At 52.5% G+C, this 25,825-nt stretch overlaps 1 protein-coding gene across 3 annotated transcripts; it reads left to right on the forward strand.

The window, feature by feature from the left end:
* The first annotated feature begins 26 nt into the window (after window positions 1-26).
* On the forward strand, window positions 27-25,471 carry TUBGCP2 (tubulin gamma complex component 2). 3 transcript variants are annotated; one of them, XM_020973063.2, is made up of 18 exons: window positions 27-122; window positions 3,638-3,825; window positions 4,697-4,825; window positions 5,529-5,705; window positions 8,021-8,180; window positions 9,394-9,601; window positions 15,229-15,428; window positions 16,543-16,732; window positions 17,727-17,872; window positions 18,790-18,970; window positions 19,344-19,524; window positions 20,008-20,180; window positions 21,096-21,224; window positions 22,037-22,157; window positions 22,742-22,885; window positions 22,965-23,081; window positions 23,704-23,867; window positions 25,251-25,471. In XM_020973063.2, the coding sequence occupies exons 2-18, from the start codon at window positions 3,676-3,678 to the stop codon at window positions 25,360-25,362; spliced, it is 2,682 nt and encodes an 893-aa protein (XP_020828722.1). In that variant the 5' UTR covers window positions 27-122; window positions 3,638-3,675; the 3' UTR covers window positions 25,363-25,471. The 3 variants fall into 3 exon arrangements, with proteins under 3 accessions (XP_020828722.1, XP_020828724.1, XP_020828723.1); XM_020973065.2 differs by having other exon boundaries at window positions 20,041-20,180; XM_020973064.2 differs by having other exon boundaries at window positions 8,027-8,180.
* The last annotated feature ends 354 nt before the right edge of the window (window positions 25,472-25,825 follow it).

Genomic DNA, 25,825 nt, shown 5'->3' on the forward strand with positions numbered 1-25,825 from the left:
GCTGCCTGAGGCGGGAGGGAAAGGGCTGGTGATGTAACTTCCGGCTCAGGAACTACTTCCTGGTCATGCCTGAGCCAAGGCGGGATCCGGCTGGGAGCAGGAGGCATTGCTGGAGCCTGTATGTAAGTAGGGAGGGAGTCTCCCACAGGTGGATCAGGGTCGAAGCTTCCCCTCCCCGCTCCTGCCTTAGTGCCCCCAGGAGCCCCTCCAGCTCGCTGACTAGCACGGGACAACTTCCGGTCCTCACCCTAAATTCGAGTCTGTGTCCCAGGCACTGAGAGGCCTGGGGCCTGGACCGGGAGCGCCCCCTCCCCTCCCCCAAGCCCTGGACAAGAGCTCCCCCTCCTTCCTCCTCCCTCCCGCGGGGCCTGGCCCCAGCCCGGGACTAGGACCACTCCTTGTCCTCCCCCTCTTGCCTGCCTCCTTTTCCAGACCCGGGACAGCTCCCTTCTCCTGCTCTTTCTCCTCCTCTCTGCCCAGGAGATCACACCCCCTTTCCTGTGGGGATGGGACCGCGCCTCCCCCTCCTGCGCCCCTTCTCTCACCCCCCCCACCTGGACGGCTCCCCCTCCTCCTGCTCCTCCTTCTCCTGTCTGCTCCCCACACCCTCACCCTGGGCAACCCCTTGTCCTTCTCCCACCCTAGACTGGATAGCTCCTCTTGCTCTCTCTCCTGCTCCCTTCTCTCTCCCTTCCTCCTTCCTCTAGGACCCCTGACAGTTCCCCCAACCCCCTCCTCCTCTTCCTTCTCTTTCTCAGGACAGGACAACTCCTTCTCCCTCTCTCACTGTCCTCTCCAGGACCCTGGACAGCTCCTACCTTTTTTTCTCCTTCCTCCTCTTCCTCCTTCTCTTCCCTCCTGCTTCACTTCTCCTTCTCCCCCCTTCCTCCCCCCTTTCCTTCCCTCCTTCCTTCTTCCTTGTCCGCCCATCTCCTCCCAAGACCCTGGATAGCTCCTTCTCCCTCTTGCCTTCCTCTTCCTCCTCTTCCCTCCTGTTTATTTCTTCTCCACCTCCTCCCCCTCTCTTCCTCCCACCACCACTTCCTCCTCCTCCCCCCAAGACCCTGAACAGTTCCTCCTTCTTCCTCCCTCCTCTTCCTCCTCCTCTTCTCTCCTGCTTTATTTCTCCTCCTCCTCTCCTTTTCCTCCTTCTTCCTCCTCCCAGGACCCTGGACAGTTCTTCCTCCCTGTCTTTCTCCCCCCCCCCAGTCCTCCTCTTCCTCCTCTTCCTTCCCTCGAGGGTAAGCTCAAGATGGCATGAATTCCGGGGAGGCTTGAGGTCCACTCAGACCCCTCAAGAGTCCCAAGGTTGTTGGCAGGAACAGCCACCAGGGCAAAGAATTGGAAATTGAAAGGATGCCCATCCGTTGAGGAATGGCTGAACAAGTTGTGGAATATGAATGTAATGGAATACCATTGTTCTGTAAGAAATGATGAGCAGGCAGACTTCAGAAAAACCTGGAAAGCCTTGTATGGACAGATGCTGAGTGAAGTGAGCAGAACCAAGAGAACATTGTACACAGTAACAGCCACATTGTGCAATGACTAATACTGATAAACTTAACCTTTCCCAGCAATACAAGGATCTATGACATCTCCAGAGGCCTTGTGGTGGAAAATGGTATCCACATCCAAAGAAAGAACTATGGAATTTGAATGCAGATTGAAGCATACTATTGGCTATTTTTTTCTCTTTTGTTGAGTTTTATTTCCTCTTTCTGGTGATTCCTCCTATTGGTTTTAATTCTTACTTACAACATCACTAGTGTGAAAAATATATTTAATAGGAGTGTATATGAAGAGCCTGTGTCAGATTGTGCCCCCGTTTTGGGGAGGGTGGTGGGGAGGAAGGGGGAGAAAAATTTTAAACCCAAAAGCATATAGAAGTGATTGTTGATAAATCAAAATAAATTAATGAAAAAAAAAACCAGCCACCAGAAAACAGGGAGAAGCTGGGGTTGGAGGCCCCCAAAGTGAGCTGGCTGGTTCCCGAAGGAAAAGGCCTGGCTCCTTTGCAGGGGTTGGGCCTCAGGTGGGAGCAACCCTCAGGTACTGGTCATCTCAATGTATCTTTGTCATAAGAAAGGTCTCAGTGGGAAGGAGGCATTCTGAATGTGCTAGTAAAAGCCTCTTTTAAAAGAAACTACTGCTCTCTGGATTTGGGTCTGGCCCCTCCTTGGGGAGTTCACTTGAACCTCTGGGACCAGCTGTGTACAATGTCTAGGAATGGGGAACCCCTGAGTGCTCACTCCAGGCCTCTTCTGGCCTCCAGTCAAGCCCACAGTGAGTCCTGGGCTCCTTCTCCCAACCTCACAACTGTCTGGACACTTTCTCCTTGCTCCCTTTATGCGTCCAGTTCTGAATTGTTCTGCTGCCTTATCTCTGTCTTCACCTTCCCCACGGTCAGTCACCAAGTGTATTTAGGAAATAGAAGGTATCCCCAGACAATTAGCAGATGGTAAGACCTCTGTTCATGGCACTTTGCTGTGCTACAGGGGTACATCCAAAGGCATTGGCTTATTTATGGGGTTTGTCCATCTCCCTCTTGGACACCCCAAATCAAATGCCCCGTAGGACATCACTCAGACTCACAATCCTTCTTTCCACATTTCCCAGGCCCAAAGCCTCAGCACCCCCTCAACTTCTCCCTCTCATGCCACATGGCCAAATATTGTGGTTCTGCTTTCATGACCCCTCTTGTGTGACCCCACTGCACCCGACCCCCAGCCCCTTGTTACCTTACACCTGGACTGTTTCAGAAGCCCAAAGTGACCCTCTCTCCCACACACCCCCTAACTCAGACATCTCCAGGTGCAAACACAACAGGCTCTGTTTAGCCCCTTCTGCCTCTCCAGCCTCCTGGTGGTGTCCGTCTCTCAGTGTTGGGCATTTCTCTGGCTGTCCCCTGGGCCTGAACAGCTCACTTCCCATAGGAAGCCTTCCCAGACTGCCTTCCTCCCTGCTTCCACAGAGTTCTTGATGTGTTGTCTCCTTAGACTGGGAGCTCCGTATTTCTCCCCTTTCTTTGTATCTCTGGCACTTAGCACAGCTCCTAGCACATAGTAGGCATTTCATGGATGTTAGTGAATTGATTGTTTACTCTTCGAGCCTGAGGTTGCTGGTATTGTCACAATGCTCCAAGTGAGGAACCTGGAGATAGACTCAAATCCCACCTCAGACCCTTCCTAGTTAGGTGACCCTTGTCAAGTCACTTCATCATTGCCTTCCTCCGTTTCCTCATCTGTAAAGGGGGGATAGTAACAGCACTTACAACTCAAAGGAGATAGTCGCAGTAAAGCACTTAGCCCAGTGAGGGCACTTCATACATGGTTATGCCTTGCCTTCCTTCCCAGGCCCATTCTGTTTTTCACCATCCTTTTGATCTGACTGTTGCTGTTCAAAAAGGTAGTTGAATAAACCAGGCACCAGATGGGACAATTCTCAGTCAATTCTTGTGCATGTTCTTGATTCAGGTTTCCCGGGCAATGGACATGAGTTAGGTTCGTTTCTCCTTGCAAGACTCCCATTTCGTCTCCTACAGACAAGGGGAGGGCTTGGGTGGCGTCCCCCCCCACCCAACCCCTGACCTGCTCAGCTGGTCCTCAGTTTTTAGAGAAATGGTTTGTTTTGCCCTCAGGTGAACTCTTTGTGAGTGTGTGACCCAGCCCTGGAAACATGAGTGAATTCCGGATTCACCATGACGTGAACGAGCTGCTGAGTTTGTTGCGTGTGCACGGAGGGGATGGTGCCGAGGTCTACATCGACTTGCTGCAGAAGAATCGGACACCCTATGTCACGACGACCGTCTCTGCACACAGCGCCAAAGTGAGCCCCTCCCCCGTTCCGGAGCAAGAGCCGAGAACATGCCAGTCAGGATGCCTTTCCATACTTCAGCTCCCTTAGAATGGAAGCCCCTGGAGGGCACTGTCTTTGCCTTGTTTTGCATCCCTAGCACTATACACAGTGCCCAGCACTAGTTTGTGGACTGACTGCCAAGAACTAAATACGTTCAGGACTTCTGAAGAAGGGCTGTTTGGGGCACAGCCAAGAAGCCCTGGGTTCAAGGTCCTCCTCTGATCACACCCAGGCTGTGTGACCGGGGCTTGATCCCAGGCAGAAAGCGGCAGAGATGGTGCTAGCCTGCAGTGGTGAAGGGAGTTTGCTCCCCCAGGATTTCCCAAGACCATAGAAATGACAGGGGCCACCCAGCGGGTGTGGTGATGTTCAAAGCAGCAGCTGTTCTGCAGCTGATGCCCTGATGTCATCTCCAGTACTGGCCTCAAGTAGCCCCACATTCATTTTTCCTGAATTCTGAAAGCACAGGTTTTCATTTGTGCTCTGTCCTGACAATTCTGCAGCACAGTTTGCTGTTTCTGGCACTCCCTTACCTCCAACCCTAACCTTGTCTTTCGCACCAACTCGTTGCTTTGTAAGCTTGTGTTTTAATGAATATGAGGCAACTGCCTGCCCCTGCTAGTTGGAATGCGGTGGAGAAGCTGCGTGAGGAGTGGGGGGGCTGGGGTGAAGGGTGCCTCACATACCTCCAAAGGCGGACAGAGGAGAGGTTGTGCAAGTGGGGGTGGGGGCAGTCCTTCATTTGATTTGTGGTCCAGACCCTTGGAGGTTCACTTGACCTCAGCTGTTGGTTCTTTGCCTTGGCTTGAGGTGGTGTGCTAATGCTTGTTGTGCTCCCTAGGTTAAAATAGCAGAATTTTCCCGTACTCCCGAAGATTTTCTGAAGAAATATGATGAGCTGAAATCAAAGAATGCCCGAAATCTTGACCCTCTGGTCTACCTCTTGGCAAAGCTTACAGAAGACAGGGAGGTAGACTGCTTATTATCTCATGAAAAACCACAAAGCTCCTCAGGGTTGGGTGTGAAGCCCCTTGGGGAGGAAGTCTGAGCTGCACCTTCTGGTGGGAGGTAGAGGCAGTTAAGCAGAGTGGAGAGAGATGGAGGGCAGACCTGGATTCACATCCCGCCAGTGAGATTCTGTAACCCTAGACAAGTTCTACCCTGCCAGGCACTGCAGGGGCCACCCGAGGATTTCTCTACTAGGGCTGCGCAGATTGACTTTGCTTTGGAGCTGAAAGTGCCAGGTTCTGTTCCTGTCCAAACCACCAAGATAAACCAAGATATTTGCTGTTCCCAGGGCTTCCTGGAAGGCAGACATGGCAGGAGCTTTCCTGCTGTGCTGAGTGGGGGGCCCTGAAGGCCACAGGTCCTTCCTCACGGTGGCTACTGATGTGTTTCACCCCTCAGATATTAACAGATATTGTGTGGAAGTGATGAGCTGGCTTTGCATGGGAATTTCTAGAAAGATAAATGCAGGAAATTGTCTTACTCTTGGGGCAGTGCAGACTTTTCTTCCTAGAGTGACATCCAGTGGGGCTAGAAAGGGCCCCAATTAGGGACAAGGTGGATTGGAACAAGGCCAGCTCCTTTTCCCGTGGGCAGTAGTCCAATCAGAAATAAGGGTTAATGTGCTTAATCTTTCAGCCCAATGAATCTTTGTGCCCATGTTTCAGACTCTTCAGTATCTACAGCAGAATGCCAAAGACAGGGCTGAGCTGGCCGCCGGCACGGCCGTGAGCTGCAGCACCAACTTTAGCATCCCTTCAACGGCGTCCAAGATTTCCATGCAGGAACTGGAGGAGCTCCGGAAGCAGCTGGGCAGTGTGGCCACTGGCCCCAACTTACAGCAGGTTCGTGTCTCATCTGTCTTCCTCTGACTATGGAGCCCAGGCTGCCCTCTGCAGGTCCCCAGCCCCCAGATCAGGGCTTAGGTGGGATTATGCCCCCAGAAGGGGCAGTGAGGGGCAAGGGCTGGTAGCTGGACTCACGAGCACTTACCAGCTATGTGTCTTTGTTTGTAAAGTGGGCAGGAGAGCAGCCCTTCATGGGGTAGTTGGGAGGATCAGATGAAATCCCTTCTGAAAAGTGCTGTAGAAACATGTGCTTTTGCTAAATCTTTTTTTCTTTTTCTTTTTCAATAATTAATTTATCTATTTTTAGTTTTCAACATTCACTTCCATAAGATTTTGTGTTTTACATTTTCTCCCCCTTCCTTTCCTCCCCCATCACCAAGACGGTGTGCAATCTGATATCAGCTCTACTTATACATTCTTATTAAGCATATTTTCCCATTAGTCATGATGTAAAGAAGAATTAGAACTAATGGAAAGAAACATAAGAATGAAACAATAAAGCAAAACAAAGGAAAAGGAGAGCAGATAGTCTGCTTCCATCTGCATTCAGATTCCATGGTTCTTTCTCTGGATGTGGATAGCATTTTCCATTGTGAGTCTTTTGGAGTTGTCTTAGATCCTTGCATTGCTGAGAAGGGCTAAGTCTCTCAAAGTCAGTCATCGCACAATGTGGCTGTTACTGTGTCCAACATTCTCCAGGTTCTGCTCATTTCACTCAGCATCAGTCCGTTAGCCTTTACAGGTTTTTCTGAAGTCCGACTGCTCATCCGTTGGAGAATAGCTGAACGAGTTGTGGTATATGAATGTAACGTAATGGAAATTGTGCTAGAAGAAATGATGAGCTTTTGCTAAATCTTAACCAATGAAAGCACTTCTCTGAGCACATGTGGGCAGGTGCTCTGCAGAGGTGCTGTTCTGATGAGACAGTGGGTACCTATGAAAGCACAAGCTACATCTGTGTCAGTTTCAGCACATGCACACATGTGCGCGCACACACACACACACGCAGTAGTTACTTGGAGGGTCATTTGGAAGAGAAGGCACTAGTATTTGGGGGGGTGCTGCATCTTAAAGGAAGAGAGGGACTCAGAGGCAGAAGTGAGGAGAGATGGCATGCCAGGAATGAGGGACAGCCAGTGCAAAGATCCAGAGACAGGAGATGGATTGTAGTGGGGGAGGAACAGAGAAAAGACCACTGCAGCCAGACTACAGGGTAGGAGACTTGGAGTGACGAAGCAGTGGGGCTCGAAAGGTGGCTCCCCTCTGGCCTATGCAGGGCTTTAAAAGCTAAACCGAGGGGTCTGTTTCATTCTAGAGGTAAGGAGGGACCCTGGGACTAGACAGAGCAGAGGAGTTGGGGCCGGGTCTGCCCTAGAGAATAGAATCTGGGCCCTAAAGAGGAGAGGCTTAAGGCAGGGTGAGCAGTGAGGAGGCTCTCATTGGGACAAGAGGCCAGGGATGAGATCCAAATCAGGGGAGAGGCCGGGCCTGAACGTGCAGGCCTGAGAGTGGCCAGCAGAAAGGATGTGCTGATCAAGCCGCTGGGAGAGGAGCTGTGGATTACCCCCGCCCCCTGCTGGGGAGCCTAGTGTTGCTGAGAAGCCAGCAGGGGGGCTCTCAGACAGGAGAGAGAAAGGGTACAAGGTATGGGAGAGGGATAAAGAGGAGAGATGGAGAGTGGGTGTGGGCCTGCTTGGACACCCTGATGGGGGTGAGGCTCTGGAGCAGACAGGGAGCTGCCCTACCGAGGGGGAAGCTCATCCCTTCTGGACATTGCCCTTTCATCGATCTGCAGAAGGTCATGGTGACTGCAGAAAGGTGTGGGGGGTGCGGTGCATACACTCGGGCCTCTGCACTAGCTCCTCCAGCCACCAGCCGCCTTTGACCAAGCCTCTTCTCCCTAGTCCTATGTCCTGGTTGAGGCCTTGATGTAGCCCTAGTCTCCAAAACAGTCTTAGTTTGGTGAACCTCCCCTTGATCTCTGTGAATGTGGACAGCGAAGGTCAGGGAGGAGCAGCTGCAGCCTAGAGCCCGCAGGGGTCAGCAGAGGAATTGTACAACAGGAAGAAAAGGTGGACCAGTGTCCTGGGAGGGTGGGGAAGGCCCGTTCTAGCTCCCCCTTGCCTGGGCACCAGGCAGGGCCCCCAGCTTTACCTTGGCCACTGGGCTTCTGTGAGGCAGTTCCAACTGGGGCCTGGAGTAATTGTTGTTTGTTTGCAAGGAGGATGTTTTATTCTGAAATCATCTGTCTCACAAGTGAAAAGCATATCTTGACTCTTCTTATTTAAAAAAAAAAAAACAAACTTCTCAAGTCACAGGAACTCACAAGAAAGATGCTACGGGACAAGCAGAGCAAGAGAAATTCAGGCCACCATCTGCCAGTATTCCCTGCTTGGGTGTATGAGAGACCGACCCTGATTGGGGATTTCTTGCTTGGCTCTGGCCTCAGCTCAGAGTCTGCTCTGCCTGTTGGTACGTGCTCCTGATAAGTCAGAGATGGTGGCAGGGGGGCCCCAACTAGGGGCCAGGATTGCTCTGCCCCTCTCTGAGCCCCCCTCCTCAGCTGGCTTCCCTGGGCATTTGGGGGAAGGGTCCTGAAGGAAGCACCCAGTGATGATGGGAGTCCTCAAGCAAGGGCTTGGAGAGGTGGAGTACTCCCAGAGATAAGCAGAGAGTTGGGCTTTGATCAGAGGGGTCCAGTGAGATGACATGTAGCACAGGGCCTGGCACATAGTAGGCACTGTGTAAATGGTAATGACACCAATGATGATGGAAGACAGGGAGGGGAAGGATTGGTTTTCTTCCCTAAAGGGGTCAGGGAGAACTCCTAGGAACGTTCCCTCCAAGGAAGGGGTCCTGGTTGACCCTCGAGCCTGAGGGGACTCCTTTTGGAAGGGAAAGCCAATGTTCCTTGAATTCTGGAGTTCTCCACCTAAACCCTGGCAGTGGCCCCTGGCTCTCGACTCTTTGATTTTACGGGCTGTTTTCTTTCCCTCTCTCTGGGAAGCTCTACTCCACTGAGACTCGGCCTGGCTCCTCTCCCCGGGGATTGAAGCAACCCTGCCATTCAGAGGCCTTTGCCCAAGTCCTGTCTGTGACCCTAACTTGCTGCAGGAGCAAGTCCTTTTCTCACTAAGGCTGTGATGCCTGACCTCCCTCACATGCGGGTGGTGGGGGAGTCTCCCGTAAACCCCTTTGCAGAGTCCAGAGAGGTCCATAAACCTCCATCCCGAGTATGTGGTGTTTCATGTACTCTCCTCCTATCATCCTGATGGAGTGTAATCCACCCAGAGTGACCCAGAGTTTCAGAAGGGCCTCAAGAAGAAGCAGTTTGAGCCCACCTTTGGACACCTTTTCCTCTGGATGAAAGGGGAGGCATCCTGTTGGCTGCCCTCGAGGCAAAGTGCCCTTTAGGATGTTGGCCGGCCAGATCAGGCCTTATTGAAGGTGGAGCCCCGAGGACAGCCCCTGGGCGATTCTCCTTTGGAGCAGAGACCACCTGGGCAACACCCATTCACTCTAGGCTCTGCAGCTTCTTCCTCCTGGGCCCAGACACCCCAGAGAAAGCTGCAGAGACAATGTGTGATAAACAGCATCCCCTGATTTTTAGGGTTGGAATTATCTTGGCTAGGAGTTGGAAATTGACTGGTCTTTTGGGGGCCCTTTTGGTCTGACTTTTTTGAAGGGAGCTTGCCCTTGGCCTCTCAAGAATCTGCAGTTGTGGAAGACCTGCTGTATGTTCTGGTTGGAGTGGACGGGCGCTACATCACAGCTCAGGCCCTCATCGGCAGGCAGAGCCGCACGTTCCTCGTGGACCCTAATCTGGACATGTCTGTCAAGGAGCTGGTGAACAGAATTCTCCCAGTGGCTGCAAGTTACTCAGCTGTGACCAGGTGCATGTCATCTCTGTGTGTCTGTATGTGCTGGCAGGATCAAGTTACAAAAGCTGTCTGACTCCCTCACCACCCCTCCATCGTGGGCCCTTCCTGCAGACCCTCCCTCTCCTTCCATCCTCTCTTGGGGGCTGTCTTCCTTTGTGCTCCCTGCCACCAGACAACCTCAGCTCATTCAGGGCCCCTCCATCCTCAGGGGGCAGCACCTGGTTCACAGCCTTCCTCTCCCTCCATCCCTGGCGGCTTTCATACTCACAAGGGTGTTCTTTCAGATGCTCTTGCCTTCTCATTCCTCAACCATCTTCACATCAAGGGTGGTTTTTGTCTGCCCCTATCTCAGCCACCCACAAAAGGTGGCTTAGATGCTTTTAAGTCATCCCAGACTCTTGTCCAAGAGGGAGAAGGGACCTCAGGGGCTTCTCTTGTCTCATCCGTGTTGGGCCATCCATGGCCTCTGCTCTAGGAAGGCCTTTCTTGGAGGGAGAGGCTTCCCTTCGGGACGCTTGATTTCTGTGGTCATCAACCTCGCCAAACATCAGTGAACATTCAGGTTTGGTTTATCCTGAGAATGTCAGGGTGGCTTCCATCTAGTTCCACTTTAACAGAGCCAGCTGGGCTTTCTAGCAATCTTGTGGGTCACTATGCCAGACTCTGAGAGCCAAGCGACCCTTGACAGATGACCAACATGATTCCCTTTTCTGTCCCTCGGCCTCCATTACTGTGGAGCCATGCCCCGTTAAGGCCTGGTTTTCTTCACTGAGTGGCCAGCCTGCCGGGGCCAAGCCTCTCCAGACTTAGCCAGCCTGGTCTTTGGACAGCAGCTTTGACCTCTTGCCAGGGCTACCTGCCAGTCTCACATGCGCTTAGTGACTTTACACAATTCAGGAGAACCCTAATATTCCGCGTGCTCTGCCCTGCCAAGAATCAGGAGGACATGGAGGACCCCACCACAGCCTTCTCGGCTTCTCCTAGGCTGCTGAAGGTACAAATTTGTGTCACCTAATGCCTCTTGCCACTTGCCACTGAGGAGTCAGAGACAGTGGAGGAGGGAGAGACCCTAGGGTGGCAGGGGGGCCCCAACCAAGGTTCAGGACTGCTCTGCCCCTCTCTGAGCCCCCCTCCTTAGCCAGCTTCCTTGGGCATTTGGAGGGAGGGTCCTGAAGGAAGCATCCACTGATGACAGGAGTCCTCGGCCCTCTGGTCTCCTTCAGGATTCTTCCTGCTGCTCAGAACTCTGCTGGACCTTCAAACCCTGAATTCTACCTCCATTTTTCTTCCATTATCCCTTCTCCAGCCTCCTGCCATCTGGCTTCTTAGATGACAATTTCATTTGAAACTGGTTCCTGAGGTCCCCACTGACCTCTCCTTCCTGACTGGGACTCAGGGGAGCCCTCTCAGAGGCCTTGTGCACCGCCGCCCCCCTTGTCCTGTGGCTGTCTCCCGCTTTCCACTATCTGTCCGCCCTTTCTTTTTTCTTTTGTTTTTTTATTACTAAAATATGCAATAAGAAAAGGAAACATATCATGAAATTAAATATTGAAACTTAACTGTGAAATAAGAATAGGAAAAAAAGCATGTCATGCACAACACAGTATAAGAGAGGGTTCAAAATATAGAGCAATAAATTTCCATTTCAAGAAAGCCTATGTAATAAATACTACACATTGTATTGAAAGCTGTCCATCTTTTCTTTGCTTCTTGTGAGTTTTCTTTTGTTCTCTGCTGTGTACTTTTTTGGTATTTTTTCTCCCTCTCCCCCCCCCACCCCCAGAAGGCTACAATTAAGCATGGATGCATTTATATAGAGACTTAGATGTATACATACACACACATACATATATAGAGAGAGACGTATACTTTCCCTAACAAATTCTACTTCTGATCTTTGTTTTTACGTTTGTGCATATCTCTTATTCCCTATGCCTCCTAACTCTCTACTTTACTTCTACCTACTGCCTTGCCCTCCTATTATTTAATCTACCTGCCCGCTTAAGGATCCCTCCCCCATCCTTCCATTCCCATAAATCTAAACACCCTTTTGTACATGCCTTTGACCTGTTCCCTCACCCTCCCCTCTAGAGATCCCTCCTTTATCCTCTCCTCCCTCCGTATCCCCTTGCATTTCATTTCTTTAGAATTTAGAAGGCTTTCATACTCTCCTACTATGTATGTATTGCTCTCTCTTTAAACCCATTCCCAATGAAAGTAGGGTTCCAGAACTACCAGCCCTCCTCCCCCATCTAATTCCTTTATGTCGGTTCTTCCTCTCGCACCTCATTTGTATAAGATAATTACTCTTTTTAGCTGTTCCTAAATGGTTTTACTTTTTAAAGTCATATCATACTCAGGTCTACCCCAGTGTTTCTTACAAACTACCCAATTACTAATAACAATCTTTGACATATGTTTTACATATATAAAAGGCAAACAGTCTGTCCTTATTGAGTGCCTTGTAATTAGTCTTTAGTGTGTACCTTATGTTTCTCTTGCTTCTTGTATGTCAAATCTTCTGTTAAGTTAAGGTTTTTTTTTTAATAACAAAGTCCTGAAAGTCTAACAGTTCATTAAAGTTCCATTTTTTTTTTTTTGCTCAGGATGATGCTTAGCTTTGCTGGGTGTGATATTTTAGGCTAGAACCCCAGTTCTTCTGCTCTTTGATATATAGTGTTCCAAGACCTGCAGTCTTTTAGCTGCTGCTAGATTTTATGTGATTATAGTTGTGGCAGTACCATATTTAAATTGTTTTTTTCTTGTTTATCCTTGAGCTGGGGGTTTCAGAATTTGACTATGATATTTCTGTGGGTTTTCCTCCTAGGATCTCTTTCTGGTGGTGATTGGTAGATTTTTTCTATTTCTACTTTCCTCTCTTGTTCCAATCAATGCTTCAGGACAATTTCCTTTAATTATTTCTCCTATTTTATCAAGATTCTTTTTTTGCTCATAGCTTTCAAGTAGTCTGATTATTTTTATGTTTTCTCTTTTGATCTGTTCTCCAGATCAGTCATTTTTCCTATGAGATGTTTCACATTCTCTTCTATTTTTTTCATTCTTTATATTTTATTATTTCTTGATCTCTTATGACTTCGCTGGCTTCCTTTGCCCAATTCTGATTCTCAAAAAGTTGTTTTCTTACTTTCTTTTCATAATCTTCTTGGTTTTTTTTGTTTGTTTATTTTTTAGTTTTTCCTCAGTCTCTCTCATTTGATTTTTCAAGTCTTTTTGTTTTCCTCTTGCAATATTCCTTGGCGTTTTCAATTTGGGATCTATTTCAGGAAGTGATCTTTCAAAGGATTCTTTCGAAGACTGTTTTCCCCTCTGGCCCCTTGGGCCTCTGAGTAGTTTTCCTTGATGATCTCCTGAAAGATGCTGTCTAGGCTCTTTTTTTCATCATGGCTTTCAGGTAGACCAATAATTCTTAAGTTATCTCTCCTGGATCTATTTTCCAGGTCAGTTGTTTTTCCAATGAGGAATTTTACATTTTCTTTTATTTTCTCATTCTTTTGATTTTGATTTACCGATTCTTGGTGTCTCAGAGTCATTAGCCTCCAATTGCCCAGTTGTAATTTTTAATGAATCCATTTGGCCCATTCTACTTTTGAGGGAGTTGTTTTCTTCGGTGTACTTTTTTCCATTTTTAAGATGAATTATTCAGTTTTTCTTCTGCTCCCTTATTTGACTTTTACAGTCCTTCTTCAGCTCTTCCAAGAAGGCTTTTTGGGTTGGAGATCAGTTCATACTCCCCTCTGAGGTTTCAGCTGTGACTATATTGACAACGTCATCCTCTCCTGAATTTGTGTTTTGATCTTCCCTGTCACCAAGATACTTCTCTATAGTCATTGTTTTTCTATGTTGCTTCTTGCCCACGCTGTTTGCCTTGTTTCTGGCTTTTAGGGGGCTAGGGCCTGGTTTGCTGAAGCAGGGTTTGCCACTGGCTTGCTGGGACACCTCCCTTCCTGTACTGGTCCCCTTCAGCCACAGCAGGGGGGATCTTTCCCCTCAACCCTCTAGCCTCACAAGCTAAAAGACTGCTGTATCTAGGCTTTCTGCTGACTCTACTATTTCAGGATTTTTCCTGGGGCAATATTCTCTGGGTTTTTTGAGGTCAGTAAGGGAGAGTGAGAGGGACTTGCAGCTTACTCCGCCATCTCTTCTCCTGGAAGTTGAAATAGGTGACTTTTCAGCATTCAGTCTGTGGGCTAACAGCTCCAGGAGCAGCGCTGCCACTGCCGTGGCTCCTGCTGCTGATTCAGTCGCTCCCAAAGCATGCTCCTGGTTTACTGGTGCAAGGGCTGTATTGCACACCTTGCAGCCCTGTGCGGGACCGCGCTTCTCTCTTACCCCATTCCTACAGACCCCTCCGGCTGGCCTTCTGAGTTGTCTCTGGTGTCTGGGGGCTGAGAAGACTGGAACCCACCACTGCTGCTGGTGATTGCGTCCCCCGAAGCCTGCTCAGGCTTTGCCTAGGCCAGGTCTGCCGCTGTGTCCTGAGTGCTGAGTGCTTTCTCAGGCCTGTGCAGCCGACCTTTCCTGTTGACCTTTCAGGTTGTCTCAGGCTGGAATTCTGCCTCTCCAGAATTTGTTCAGAATCACTTTTTAGAGGTGTTTGAAGAGATTTGAGGGAGAGCTCAGGTGAGTCCCTGCTTTCACTCCACCATCTTGGCTCTGCCCTCTGATTTTTAAAGTCTTTTTTAAGTTCTTCTATGAATTCTTTTTGAGCAAGTGACCATTTGACATTGCTCTTTGGGGTAGAAAAGGGTGTCTTTGTTTCAGTGTCCTCCTCTGAAGATGAACCCCAGTCTTCTCTATTCCCATAGTAACTCTCTGTGATTGGATTCTTTCTCCTTTGCATTTTTTTTTTTATTTGTAGTAGCTTAGTTTTTGTGATCACTTCTAGTCCTGGGGTATGGGGAATGGTGCCTCTGGCCTCAGATCCTCCTTCCATTCTCCCTTCTGCCCCAGAATCAAAACCAAGACCTCCAGCCTCCTGTAAATGCCCACAGCCAGTGGTGTTCTGCCCCCCTGCTTCTGCCGCTATTTTATCTCTTCTGTGGGGAATCTTGAGAGCTTAGTATTTTCTGACCTACTCCGCCATCCTCCCAGGTCCTCTCCCTGTCTGTCCTTTCTCCAGCTCTCTCCCTGCCTTCCATCTCGTGTGTCCCTTTGTGTATGTGAAGGGATTTCTCATCTCTTGCCCTCCCCCAGCATCTGCTCTGGGCTTCCTGGGCTTCCTGGTCACCCCAGTCCTGAAGCAGGGCTGGGCCAAGCCCCCCTGGATCTCCCTGCTCCTCTCCAAACCATCCCTCCCACCCCGCTCCAGAGCCTTCCCAAGCTCCTTCTAACCTTTAGCATGAGGCCGAAGCTGCTGAAAAAGTTTTGCTGACCAGGCTTATTATTATTATTTGGTGATAATTACTCATAAGCAATAATAATGATTTCCATTCCTAGGGTGCTTTCCTCACCCACATGGTTTCATTTGAGGCCACACTTGCCCTGTGATGAGGACCTAGGCCCACAGGTGACATTCTCATTTCCCACATGAGTCAGCAAGGGAGTATCAGAAAGGGGAACCCAGCCCCAAACCTGCTTGTTCTCCCCAAGGAACATCAGCCGTGCTGGTCTACTTGCAGGTTCATAGAGGAGAAATCTTCCTTTGAGTATGGCCAAGTCAATCATGCCTTGGCAGCTGCCATGAGGACTCTGGTCAAGGAGTACATGATCCTGGTCACTCAGCTTGAGCACCTGCAAAGGCAAGGCCTCCTCTCCTTACAGAAACTGTGGTTCTACATTCAGCCCACCATGCGCACCATGGAGATCCTGGCCTCCCTTGGTGAGTCTCCCATGGTCCCTTGGGGCCTCTGCAATTTGTGGGGCAAGTGAACACACTGTGATAGCACTAGGCACCATGGACCTGGTTCCCAAAAGACCATGTACCAAGGTAATCTGGCAAATGGAGCGGGGTGGGTCAGGAGAACCCCATGTGAATCTCACCTCAGATGGTGCTAGGGTGTGAGGTGGGGGACAGTGGGCACCTTCCTGACCCTCTCCAGGCGGGATGGGTGGGTCAGGAGAACCCCATGTGAATCTCACCTCTGATGGTGTTAGGTTGTGAGGCAGGAGACAGTGGGCACCTTCCTGACCCTCTGTAGGGGTCTGTCCTAACCCTCTCCAGGCGTCAGAATCCTCCTGTGGAAGTTGGGGTGCAATGAGCCTGAGATCTCATCATGAGAAGGAATCCCTCTACTAGGTCCATGTCTAGTGTGAGGGCTGACCAGAGGCTGGAGAGGAGGGACAGGAAGAGCCCAGGAGGGTGGATGGTTGTCACCTCACCCTCTCCCCTCAGGGCAGGGGCAGACTGACCCTCCAGCACTCCATGGTGGCGCCACAGTCGGGTTGGAGGTGGCGTCCGTAATCACCTGCCATAACAGTTCTCCCCCACTTTGGTCACTGGTCGTTTCTAGTCCTCGGCCTTGTGTTCCTGTGTTCCGTGATGCTTTCAGGGCTCGTGTTGGGTCTTGTAGACCCCAGACACTTTATGGGAAAGAGGGGTTCTTAGCTCTCTGTGGCCTTTGGGTCTTCAGCAAGGTGACAGCTCCAGCTCAGGGAGATGAGCCACCCCCGCCACCCAGAGGGGTGGATGCACCGTCCTTGGGCCAGCTCAAGGTTTAGGGACTTGACCAGTGTCTAGGACAAGGAGCAGCCTCACCTCCTTTGGGGCCTGTCTCGGGAAGTCTTGACCAGCGGCTGCCAAACCTGTCCCAGGCCCTATTGTGACCCTGCAGGCACTGCTTGTCATGGGGCCTGCATCTGCCTCAGGTAGTCCCCGGGTCAGGCTGCCCCTGCCTCAAGGTGTGCTCTGGCACCTGGCAGAGCGCTTGCCGAGAGGAAGGGTGAGGGCAAGTGGGCAATCTCCCTTTGAACACAGCTTCCTTCATTTCCTGCAGCCATATCTGTGGATAAAGGCGAGTGTTTGGGGGGCGCAACCTTGAGCCTTCTACATGACAGAAGCTTCAACTACACCGGCGACAGCCAGGCCCAGGAGCTCTGTCTGTATCTAACCAAGGCTGCCAGTGTCCCCTACTTTGAGATCCTGGAAAAGTGGATCTACCGTGGGATTATCAATGACCCCTACAGGTCAGCCCTCGTCGCTTCCCCATTGCCTCATGTCACCCCTCGCCCTGACTGTGCACCCCAAGAGCTCATTGTTGCCTCTGGCAACACCTTCCCCAGAAAGGCCTCCCAGCCCAAATGGCTGTGTCTCCATTGCACAGGCCATGTAGAAGGCAAGAGCACAGGGCCTGGTACCCAGTGGGGGCCTAATCAATACTTGATGGAGTGATTGCTCCAAGGCCTCGAGAGTTTGGTCCCAGCAGGGTGGTGATCTCAGCTGGGAGAGGAAGGAGTTGCAGGTCCTTTGTGCACTCACACAAAAACCTCTTCTTCCAGTTTGTGACTTTGCCCTTCCTCTGGGCGTACTGACTGGGACAGTGGGTTTGGGGGAAGGGCAGCTGGACACTTGCTCCTCGTCTGTCAAAGGGCTGGCTTAGCTCTAACCTTCATTCTGAGCCAGTCTCCTTGACTAAGGAGTGGGGAGATGATTTTGCAAACGCCCTTTGGCATTTCTTTGGTGACTTTGTTTTTGGAGACAGACTCTGTGGCTTAAGTTTCTCAGTCAGGTAACAGTAGTCTTGGCATCTCACTGTGAAAGAAGTACCTGGAAACTGAGACAGAGACAAGTCCAGTGACCCGCCCTGAGGCACCCAGTCATTAGTGACTGAGGCAGGGCCCCAACAGGCTGCTTCTAAACCAGCATTTATTAAGCACCTAGGGATACAGAGAAAAATGAGCCTGTCCCTTCCCTCAAGGCACTGACATTTTGTTGGGGGAGGCAGAATAGGGGAAATAAAATGTGTGCTCAGGGGAAAGCACACTGACTGCTATGGAATTAGGGTTGGGACTAGAAAGGACACGGGAAAGAACTGAGGCCGGACAGGGTGGTGGCTGAGCTGGCTGAGGTCTGAGGGCAGACGGGGTGAGGAAGTATGGGGAGGGCCAAGGCCCTGGCTGGCTCGCCACACTCTGCCCTTGACATCTCTTCATTATTCCTTTTCCTAAACAAATGACCCAGTGAATTCATGGTGGAAGAGCATGAGCTTCAGAAAGAGAAAATCCAGGAGGATTACAACGACAAGTACTGGGATCAGCGGTATACCGTTGTCCAGCCACAGATCCCTTCTTTCCTCCAGAAAATGGCCGACAAGATCCTGAGCACAGGTGAGGGACACGCTGGTGGCTGCAAGAGCCATGGAGCCCTGGAGCCCCAGAATGCTCACTGGTAGCATGGCCAGGGCAGAGCCACCTGCCCCTTGGGAGGTACTTCAGTTGAGTCCTGTGCCCCTTCTCTGGCCATCTCTGCTGTGGGCTTTATGCCCCTGGTCCCAGTCAGGCCGCTCATCAGCCTGCTCCAGCTTGGGTGGTTGCCAGCAGGGCTCTGGTCAAGATATCTCGGGTCATCCTGGACCCTCCACCTGGGGCAGCAGCCCTCTTTTGGGTTTTCATGTCATCCTGAGGCCCTGGCTCCAACATGATTCTGCCACAGATCCCCCAAGATCTTGGGCAAGGGCTTCCATTCGCTCCCTTATCAAAGGACCGTGGCACATGCGGGGGCTTCCTGCTTGGCATGGAGAGTTCTGTGCACTTGACATCCATCTCCATCCTCTCCAGCCCCATTGCCCATCCCAGCTTTAGATTACTTTCACACTGGCTATTCTCTGGCATCCCCATCGTCACAGGGTGCCAAGTACGGAGGACCCTGCCTGAATGTCCCTCTCACTGGCCTCCGAAGGCCTTCATCTGCCTCCCCCCCCTTATCCACTCCAGGAAGGGGCCTGAGTATCTTCTGCTGTTGGTGAAGTCACACGGGTTTATGGGTCACTGCCAGGAGTAAGTCTGGCCAAAGTCCCAGGCTGAGGGCTGCCTTCTTTCTGGACATTGGAACACTGGACTTTCTCATTCTTGGCTTCCGTGATGTTCCTGGCCATCTGGCAGTGCCTCATCAGGCCCTTCCCCAAGGATAGTGGAGGGGGAGCCCTGGGGGGTGAGGCAGGGGCCTGGCGGGAAGGACTCTCAGCGCCCTCAGTGGGCCAGGCTCCCTCACGCTGTTTGGTGACCATTCTCCTTCTGCCTTTCAGGCAAGTATCTGAATGTGGTCCGAGAGTGTGGCCATGACGTGACCTGCCCCGTGGCCAAGGAGATCGTCTATACACTGAAAGAGCGTGCCTACGTGGAGCAGATTGAAAAGGCCTTCAACTATGCAAGCAAAGTGCTGCTAGACTTTCTGATGGAAGAGAAGGAGCTCGTGGCACATTTGAGGTGATGGGCATGCTCACACGCACCCCGCCCCTCCTTTCCATGGCCCCTCTCAGTGTTGCCCTCTAACCTTAACCCCAAATGCTCCAACTGCGCTTTGTGTACTGGATGCTCTTCATTTCTGGGGCTGTGGTCACTTAGGCAGCTCCTCCTCTTCCTAGATTTCTTCCCGCCCCACCCCGAGAGTAACGGTAGCAGTAACAGGACCATGGTGACAACATGGCGCCTTCCAAACATCACCATGTTGGGTCTTCACAAGGACCCTGGGAGGGAGGTGCTGTTGGGACAGCTGAGGAAGGCAAGGTAGACAGCATTTGTTTCACCTCACCTGGGCTCCCTCACTCTCTGACCGCCGGGTGCCTCTGGGGGTCCGCAGGTCCATCAAGCACTACTTCCTCATGGACCAGGGAGACTTTTTCGTGCATTTCATGGACCTCACGGAAGAAGAGCTGAAGAAGCCTGTGGATGACATCATCCCCACCCGGCTCGAAGCCCTGCTCGAACTGGCCCTCAGGATGAGCACGGCCAACACAGACCCTTTTAAGGACGACCTGAAGGTGAGCCGAGCCCTGCCTCTTGGGAAGAAAAAGCTGGTGGCCTGGGCAGCTCCTGCAGGGTGGGGGAAGGGGAGGGCAGGCCTCAACAAGGCCATTGGATCTAGGTCAAAGGGTCTTCCTATGCTCCCGAGTTCTTCCTGTCTTGTAACAGCATGGCAGGGATCCAGGATGTCCCTAAGGGAGTCACAGATTTTGGAAGTGGGCTGGGGGTTGCCCAGCGAGAACGGCCTCTTCCTCTCACCACCCTCCTGTGGGGATTCAGTTGTCCTCTTCTTGGCTTCCCCATCCCATCTGACTCGTCCCTCTGGGACCACACAGAACAAGGCTAGTCCCTTGTCCTTTGACCAGGTCTTCTGTTCCCTCTTCATGGGAGGTGGCCAAGGTCCTCTCCAGGGCTGGCTGCCCCCTCTGGCCTTTCCTGGCTGAGCAAGGGGAGGGGCTTCTGCTGGGGGGGTCCACATCGTTTCTCTCGACCTCTCACAGATTGACCTGATGCCTCATGACCTCATCACACAGCTTTTGCGAGTTCTTGCCATAGAAACCAAACAAGAAAAATCCATCATTAATGCTGACCCAACAGAGCTCACTCTGAGTGGCCTCGAAGCCTTTTCTTTTGACTACATCGTGAAGTGGCCGCTCTCACTGATTATCAACAGGTAGACAATCCCTTCCTTGTGCCAGAAGGGCTGCCCTCAGTTTCTCCAAGTGTCTAGCATGGGTACTCAGGGAGGGGCCTGCTGTAGGGTCAGCTCCTTCCCATTATTAAGAGGCAGTGCAGACTGGGCACCCAAAGGAGTGCCATCTGCACGGTGGAGGGGCTGGGCACCAGTGGGACATTAGGACCTCTCGGTCCCAGAAGGTGGCTTGAGTTGGCCTCCAGGGCTCGTCCATCCTGCGGCAGAAGCCTTGAGGGCCTGATTGTCCCTGGTCTCAAGGGCTGGTCCTTCCAAGGTCTTCAGCAGGATCAGATTGACCAAGAGGCCTGGTTAGGAAATGCAAGTGCATGTGGGTAGGTGGTGCAGGTGTGCGTGCGTGTATACATGTGTGCCATGTGAGTGTGTGTGTGGAGTGTCACATGTGTGCGTGCATGTATATATGTATTTGTGCATGTGACCGTGTGTGTGTGTGTGTGTGTGTGTGTGTGCGTGCGTGTGTGTGTTGTGTGCTTTGGGACATGTGGGTATCATGACTGCCCATGTGCGTGGGTGGGTGTGAGGCATTTGTATACATGCACACACAAGTGTGTGTGTGCTTGTGGTATATTGTGGCCCATGTGCATGCACATTTGTGTGTGGCGCAGGTGTGCATGCATGTACACATTGTGTGAGCGGTGTGCAGCATGTGCATGCAGGTTGTATGAGTGAGCACACTTGCACAGGTGTGCATTCACATGGGCACAGGTGCATGTCTACTGCAAGCACACGTGTGTGGCAGCACAGGTGGACTGGGGCGTGTATGCGCACGTGTGCGTGTATTGTGTAGTGCACATGTGCTGGCATTGCAGGACAAGGAGGGCCATAGAGGACCGTACCCCAGCCATGGTCACACCCTCCCTCCTGTCTCTGTCCTAGGAAGGCGCTCACTCGCTACCAGATGCTGTTCCGACACATGTTCTATTGCAAGCACGTGGAAAGGCAGCTCTGCAATGTCTGGATCAGCAATAAGATGGCCAAGCAATTGTCCTTACCCTGCGCCAAGTGGTACGTGCCGGCCGGGGCCTCGGGGCGCCTGCCTTCTGCCACATGGACAGACTTTGGTTTGAAGGCTTCCTCCCCCTGGGTCTGGTGGTGCCGGGCCCCAGAGTGCTGCCGGCAGAGCCGTGGTTGGGCACCCAGGACCCCCCCTTTTCCCCTGGACATGAGACCCCCATTTATCCAAAAAAGCCAAGGGAAACTGGTCAGCTGCAGATTCGAGGGAGTGGATGTTCATGTGGCTCTTCAGCAGGTGGCCTTTCAATCCTGAGCCCCCAGCCAAAATGGGGCTTAGTGCCTTCTTTGGGGTTCACTTGTTCTTCCCCAGGGCATTCTCCTAGGCGTTCACCCCAGTGGGCATGGTTCTGGACCAGGAGTCAGGAAAACCCGAGCTCACTGGCCTTGCGGTGCTAGAGTAGTTACATAATCTCTGCCTGCCTCAGTTTCCTCATTCTAGCCCTCAAAAGAGGTGTATCATGTTTGTAAAGCACTTTCCAAACCTAGGGATGACAGTGTTTATTCTGTGGAGATCAGTGTAATAGAGAAAGAAAGCTGATTTTTCTGTTGCAAAGGCCTGTGGACCATACACACTTATGTGCACACTCCTGTGCATGTACACACTCAGGTGCTCACACACTCACATGCACACACCCACATGCACACACACAAATGCCCACAGACTTACATGCATACACTCCTATGCATGCACACACACAGATGCTCACACCACATGCACACACTGTTGTGCATACACACACAGGTGCTCACACACACACTTGCGCACGCATGCTGAGATCCTCCTTTTCACTTTGTTGGTTCAGGTTTGCTGGGGCTTTCACTCTGAGACAGCGTATGTTGAACTTTGTCCAAAACATCCAATATTACATGATGTTTGAGGTGATGGAGCCAACCTGGCACATTCTGGAGAAGAATCTGAAATCGGTGAGTGCTGGTCTCCTTGGGCAGGCTGCGAAGGGCAAAGGCCCAGGGGGTGGCTGCAGTGCTGAGCTCCGCCCCCCCAGGCTTCCCATGCTCCCCAGGGTCCCCATGCCCCAGGGCGGCCCCTTCTGTGGTCCATGGGACCCTCCTGGCCAATGATCCTGTGAGGTCAGGGTAGGGGACTCTGTGAGCCTGAGGCAGCTGCGGGGGAGCTCCAAAGCCTGACTCTGACAGCCAGGGAAGGAGACAGAGCGCAGGCCATCAGAGGCTCCTTAGCACTGTGATGACGAATCCCTGGGCCTCTCTTGCCTCTCCTGGCAGAAAAGAAGCCAGCGTTTATTAAGTTCTTACCGTGTGCCAGGCAGGGCACTCAGGACTGCGGATACAGTGACGGGTAGCAGGGGGAGTCCTGGCCAAGACAGTCTCTCTGGGGGAGCAGAAGAGCAGGGGAGAGAGTGGGGGGAGTGGGGCCTGCGGGACACCCCGGGATCGCTTCGGGGATGCCACCTCCTGGAGGAGAGGGAAGCAGAGAGGAGCGCTGCAGTCCTCTCCTGCCCTTGGCGTCAGCACTCAGCGCTCTCCCACAGGCGTCCAACATTGACGACGTCCTCAGCCACCACACGAGCTTCTTGGACAACTGTCTGAAGGACTGTATGCTCACGAACCCGGAGCTGCTGAAGATCTTCTCGAAGCTGATGTCCGTGTGCGTCATGTTCACAAACTGCATGCAGGTCAGTGGGGCGGAGGAGGGGGAGAGAGGGCAGGGGGGAGGGGCCTCGGGGGGCCTTCACTCTTCACTTGCTCCCAAAGAGATTCACCCAGAGCATGGAGCTGGGCCGCCCCCCTGCCGAGCTGGGCACCATGCTGGGCCCCCCCACAGAGGCCGAGCGTGCAGAGGAGGCGCTCAAGAGGAAGCTGGCCACAAAGGTGAGCGTGGCCTGTGGGGGCCAAGAGGAGGCGCAAACATTGTCTCATTGGTGTTTCCCAACCACCCTGGGAGGAGGGAGGGAGGTGTTAGCATCCCCGTTTTACATATGGAGAAACTGAGGTATGCAGTGAAGTGATTTGCACAGTGGAGGAGGTGTCTGAGGCTGGATTTGAACCTGGGTCCTCCTGACTCCTGGTCCAGCGCTCTGTCTTCTGAGCAGCCCTGCTGCTTCTGTTCAAGAAGCCCAGAGTTTAAGTCATAGCTGTGCACTGTCCCTTGCTCACCTTTCCCAGCTTCTTCCTGGTCTTTCTGTAAAATTGGGGCAAGGATGCTTGTGTACCTGCCTCCCTGGGCACCCTTGCCACGCCTGGCTTTGCCTGCAGGGAGAACCTTAGAGAGTGCAGAATCCCTGCCCACCCCTGCCTGGTGCCCTACCACAGGGAAGCCTGGGACTGGTCAGGGTGGCCCTTATTGCCACAGGCCTCATGGCTCTAAGAGCAGCCTTAGCTTGCTCACCTGTGAAATGGACGCCCGGTTTCCTTGGAATCGGGGTCAGGGTCAGGGCGACCCCTTGTGGTGGGCTGCAGCCCTGCCTGGGGCGCTCATGCCTCCCTTCTCCAGCATCTGGCAGAGCACGTGGACGCTCTTCAGCTGACATCCGGCTTCGAGGCCACCATCAACAAGTTTGACAAGAATTTCTCTACCCATCTCCTTGACCTCTTGGATAAACTGAGTGTGTTCAGCACCAATGACTGTGAGCACAGCATGGTCAGCGTCATCTCCAGGTGAGGGGCCCCACGGAGAGTGTGCACTTAGGAAGCACCGACTGTGTGCCAGGCAGTGTTCCAGAGACCCAGAGGCAGCCCCTGCCCTCCAGAACTGGAGAGGTCTTCCTACTGTGGGCGTGGTCTGGTGCCCTCTCCCCCTGCCCTTCCCTTGTGAAGACTGAGCACCCATGTGGAAGGGGCAGGCCACGGCCAACAGGCAGGGCTTGGGCCGCATGTGCTCCCATACCCAGGCTGAGGCCTTTTCCTGAAAACACCTAAATGTCCCTGAGTCCCTCCCTTCCCCTCCCTCTCAGGGGATCCTCCCACACTAGCAAGAGGAAGGACAAAAACAAAAATGGGAAACTGATCCACACACTGAGAAAATTCAGACCCCAGGTGTGATGAGGTGCCCCCCGAGGTGGACCTCTGCACCACCCCTATGGAACTAGACCCTCCCCCCAGCTTTGGACCCTCCCCCGAGATGTGGACCCTTTGCCCCCAAGATATGACCACCCACTACCCCTACAGAACTAGACCCTCCTCCCCCCAAAGGTGGACCCTTCCCCCCAGATGTAGACCCCCCCACCCCTACAGAGCTAGACCCTTCCCCCAGATGTGGACCCTTCACCCCCCAGAGGCAGACCCTTAGCTCTACAAAGAAGCCAGGGAGACATCTGCTGTCTCTCCCTTAGAGCTGGGCTTCCTCTTGGTGACTCCGTTTTGATTTGTTATGTGTTCCTCATGCTTTCTGGGTTTTCCGGCTCCACTGACCATTCTGCCCTCCTCCCCAGGCCCAGCCTTCCCTCCCTGGTTACTGCCAGCCACAAGGAGACTCTGTCCGAGGGCTTGGCTGCTCTCACTGGACAATGACCTCTTTCCCAGGTTTTAGCCAGGGTTCTAATCCCAGTATAAAGTTGGTAAAGGGGGGGGAGGGCAGAAGGCTGCCCCCTGGTACCCTTAGACCTGCCTTGGTTTCCTCAGTGTCTTTGGTTTGCCTTTTCCTCTTGTGAGACAGGTGTTTGCAATGTCCATCTCCAAATACATCAGCAAAGTCAGATGAAGCATTTATTATATACTCACTATATACCAAGCACTATGATACATGTCCCTGCCTCCAAGAAGCTTCCTCTCTAATGGGGGGGACAGCAGGGAGACCCCAAGAACAGCACCGGAGGGGAGGGCAGCAGGTGGCCTGAGCCCCGGGATGGGGTGTCTCCCCTATCTCCAGGTGCCAGGGCAGGTCACAGTGACCAATGGGTCCCACCCATGGGAACCTAGGGGGAGACCATCTCCGTGGGGTCTTTGTAGGGGTGGCTGACGTCTCCCCGTGATCGCTGCCTTCTCTGGCAGCCTGGGAGTGTCACGCCGGGCTCTCAGGGTTTCCCTCCTCCTTCCCCACAGGCTGGACTTCAATGGTTTCTACACCGAGCGCCTGGAACGCTTGTCAGCCGAGAGAAGCCAGAAGGCAGTGGCCCCAGTGCCCGTGGCCAGGGCGGCTCTGCCAGTGCAGTGAAGAGCCCAGTGCTCCCCCAGGGAGGGCTCCTCATGGGTGCGAGGCGGCGGGAGATCGCGGTGGGATATGTATTCATATCAGAGACATTAAAAAAGTGAGCATCAGTGTCTCCTCTGTGTCTGCCCAGTGCATGGATGCTTGGGCCCCTGCGGGAGGGCTGTCCACTGCAGGGGTCTGTCCCCTCCCTGGGGAGCCCTCGCTGGCCCAGGACCCCTAGGAGCAGACTTCTAGGCTCTCCTCTGAGATTGAGCAAGCTTTGGCCCGGAATGAAGCCACAAGGATGACCAGCCAGAACTGGGCCTGCATCCAGGAAGACCTGAGTTCAAATCCTGCTCAGGCATGGACCAGCGGAGTGGCCCTGTGCAAGTCACTTTGCTTCTGTCTGCCTCAGTTTCCTCTTCGGTAAAATGGGAACCATATTAGCACCTACCTCCCAGGGTTATAGGAAGGTCAAATGAGATCC

Source organism: Phascolarctos cinereus, unplaced genomic scaffold, assembly GCF_003287225.1.
Source record: "Phascolarctos cinereus isolate Bilbo 61053 unplaced genomic scaffold, phaCin_HiC Scaffold_3;HRSCAF=262, whole genome shotgun sequence".
Taxonomy (NCBI): domain Eukaryota; kingdom Metazoa; phylum Chordata; class Mammalia; order Diprotodontia; family Phascolarctidae; genus Phascolarctos; species Phascolarctos cinereus.

Coding starts and splice junctions, on each gene's coding strand:
- TUBGCP2 (XM_020973063.2), top strand. CDS start 3,676: ATGAGTGAATTCCGGATTCACCATGACGTGAACGAGCTGCTGAGTTTG. Junction 4,826..5,528: donor AGCTTACAGAAGACAGGGAG/GTAGACTGCTTA, acceptor CCCATGTTTCAG/ACTCTTCAGTATCTACAGCA. Junction 21,225..22,036: donor TCCTTACCCTGCGCCAAGTG/GTACGTGCCGGC, acceptor TTGTTGGTTCAG/GTTTGCTGGGGCTTTCACTC.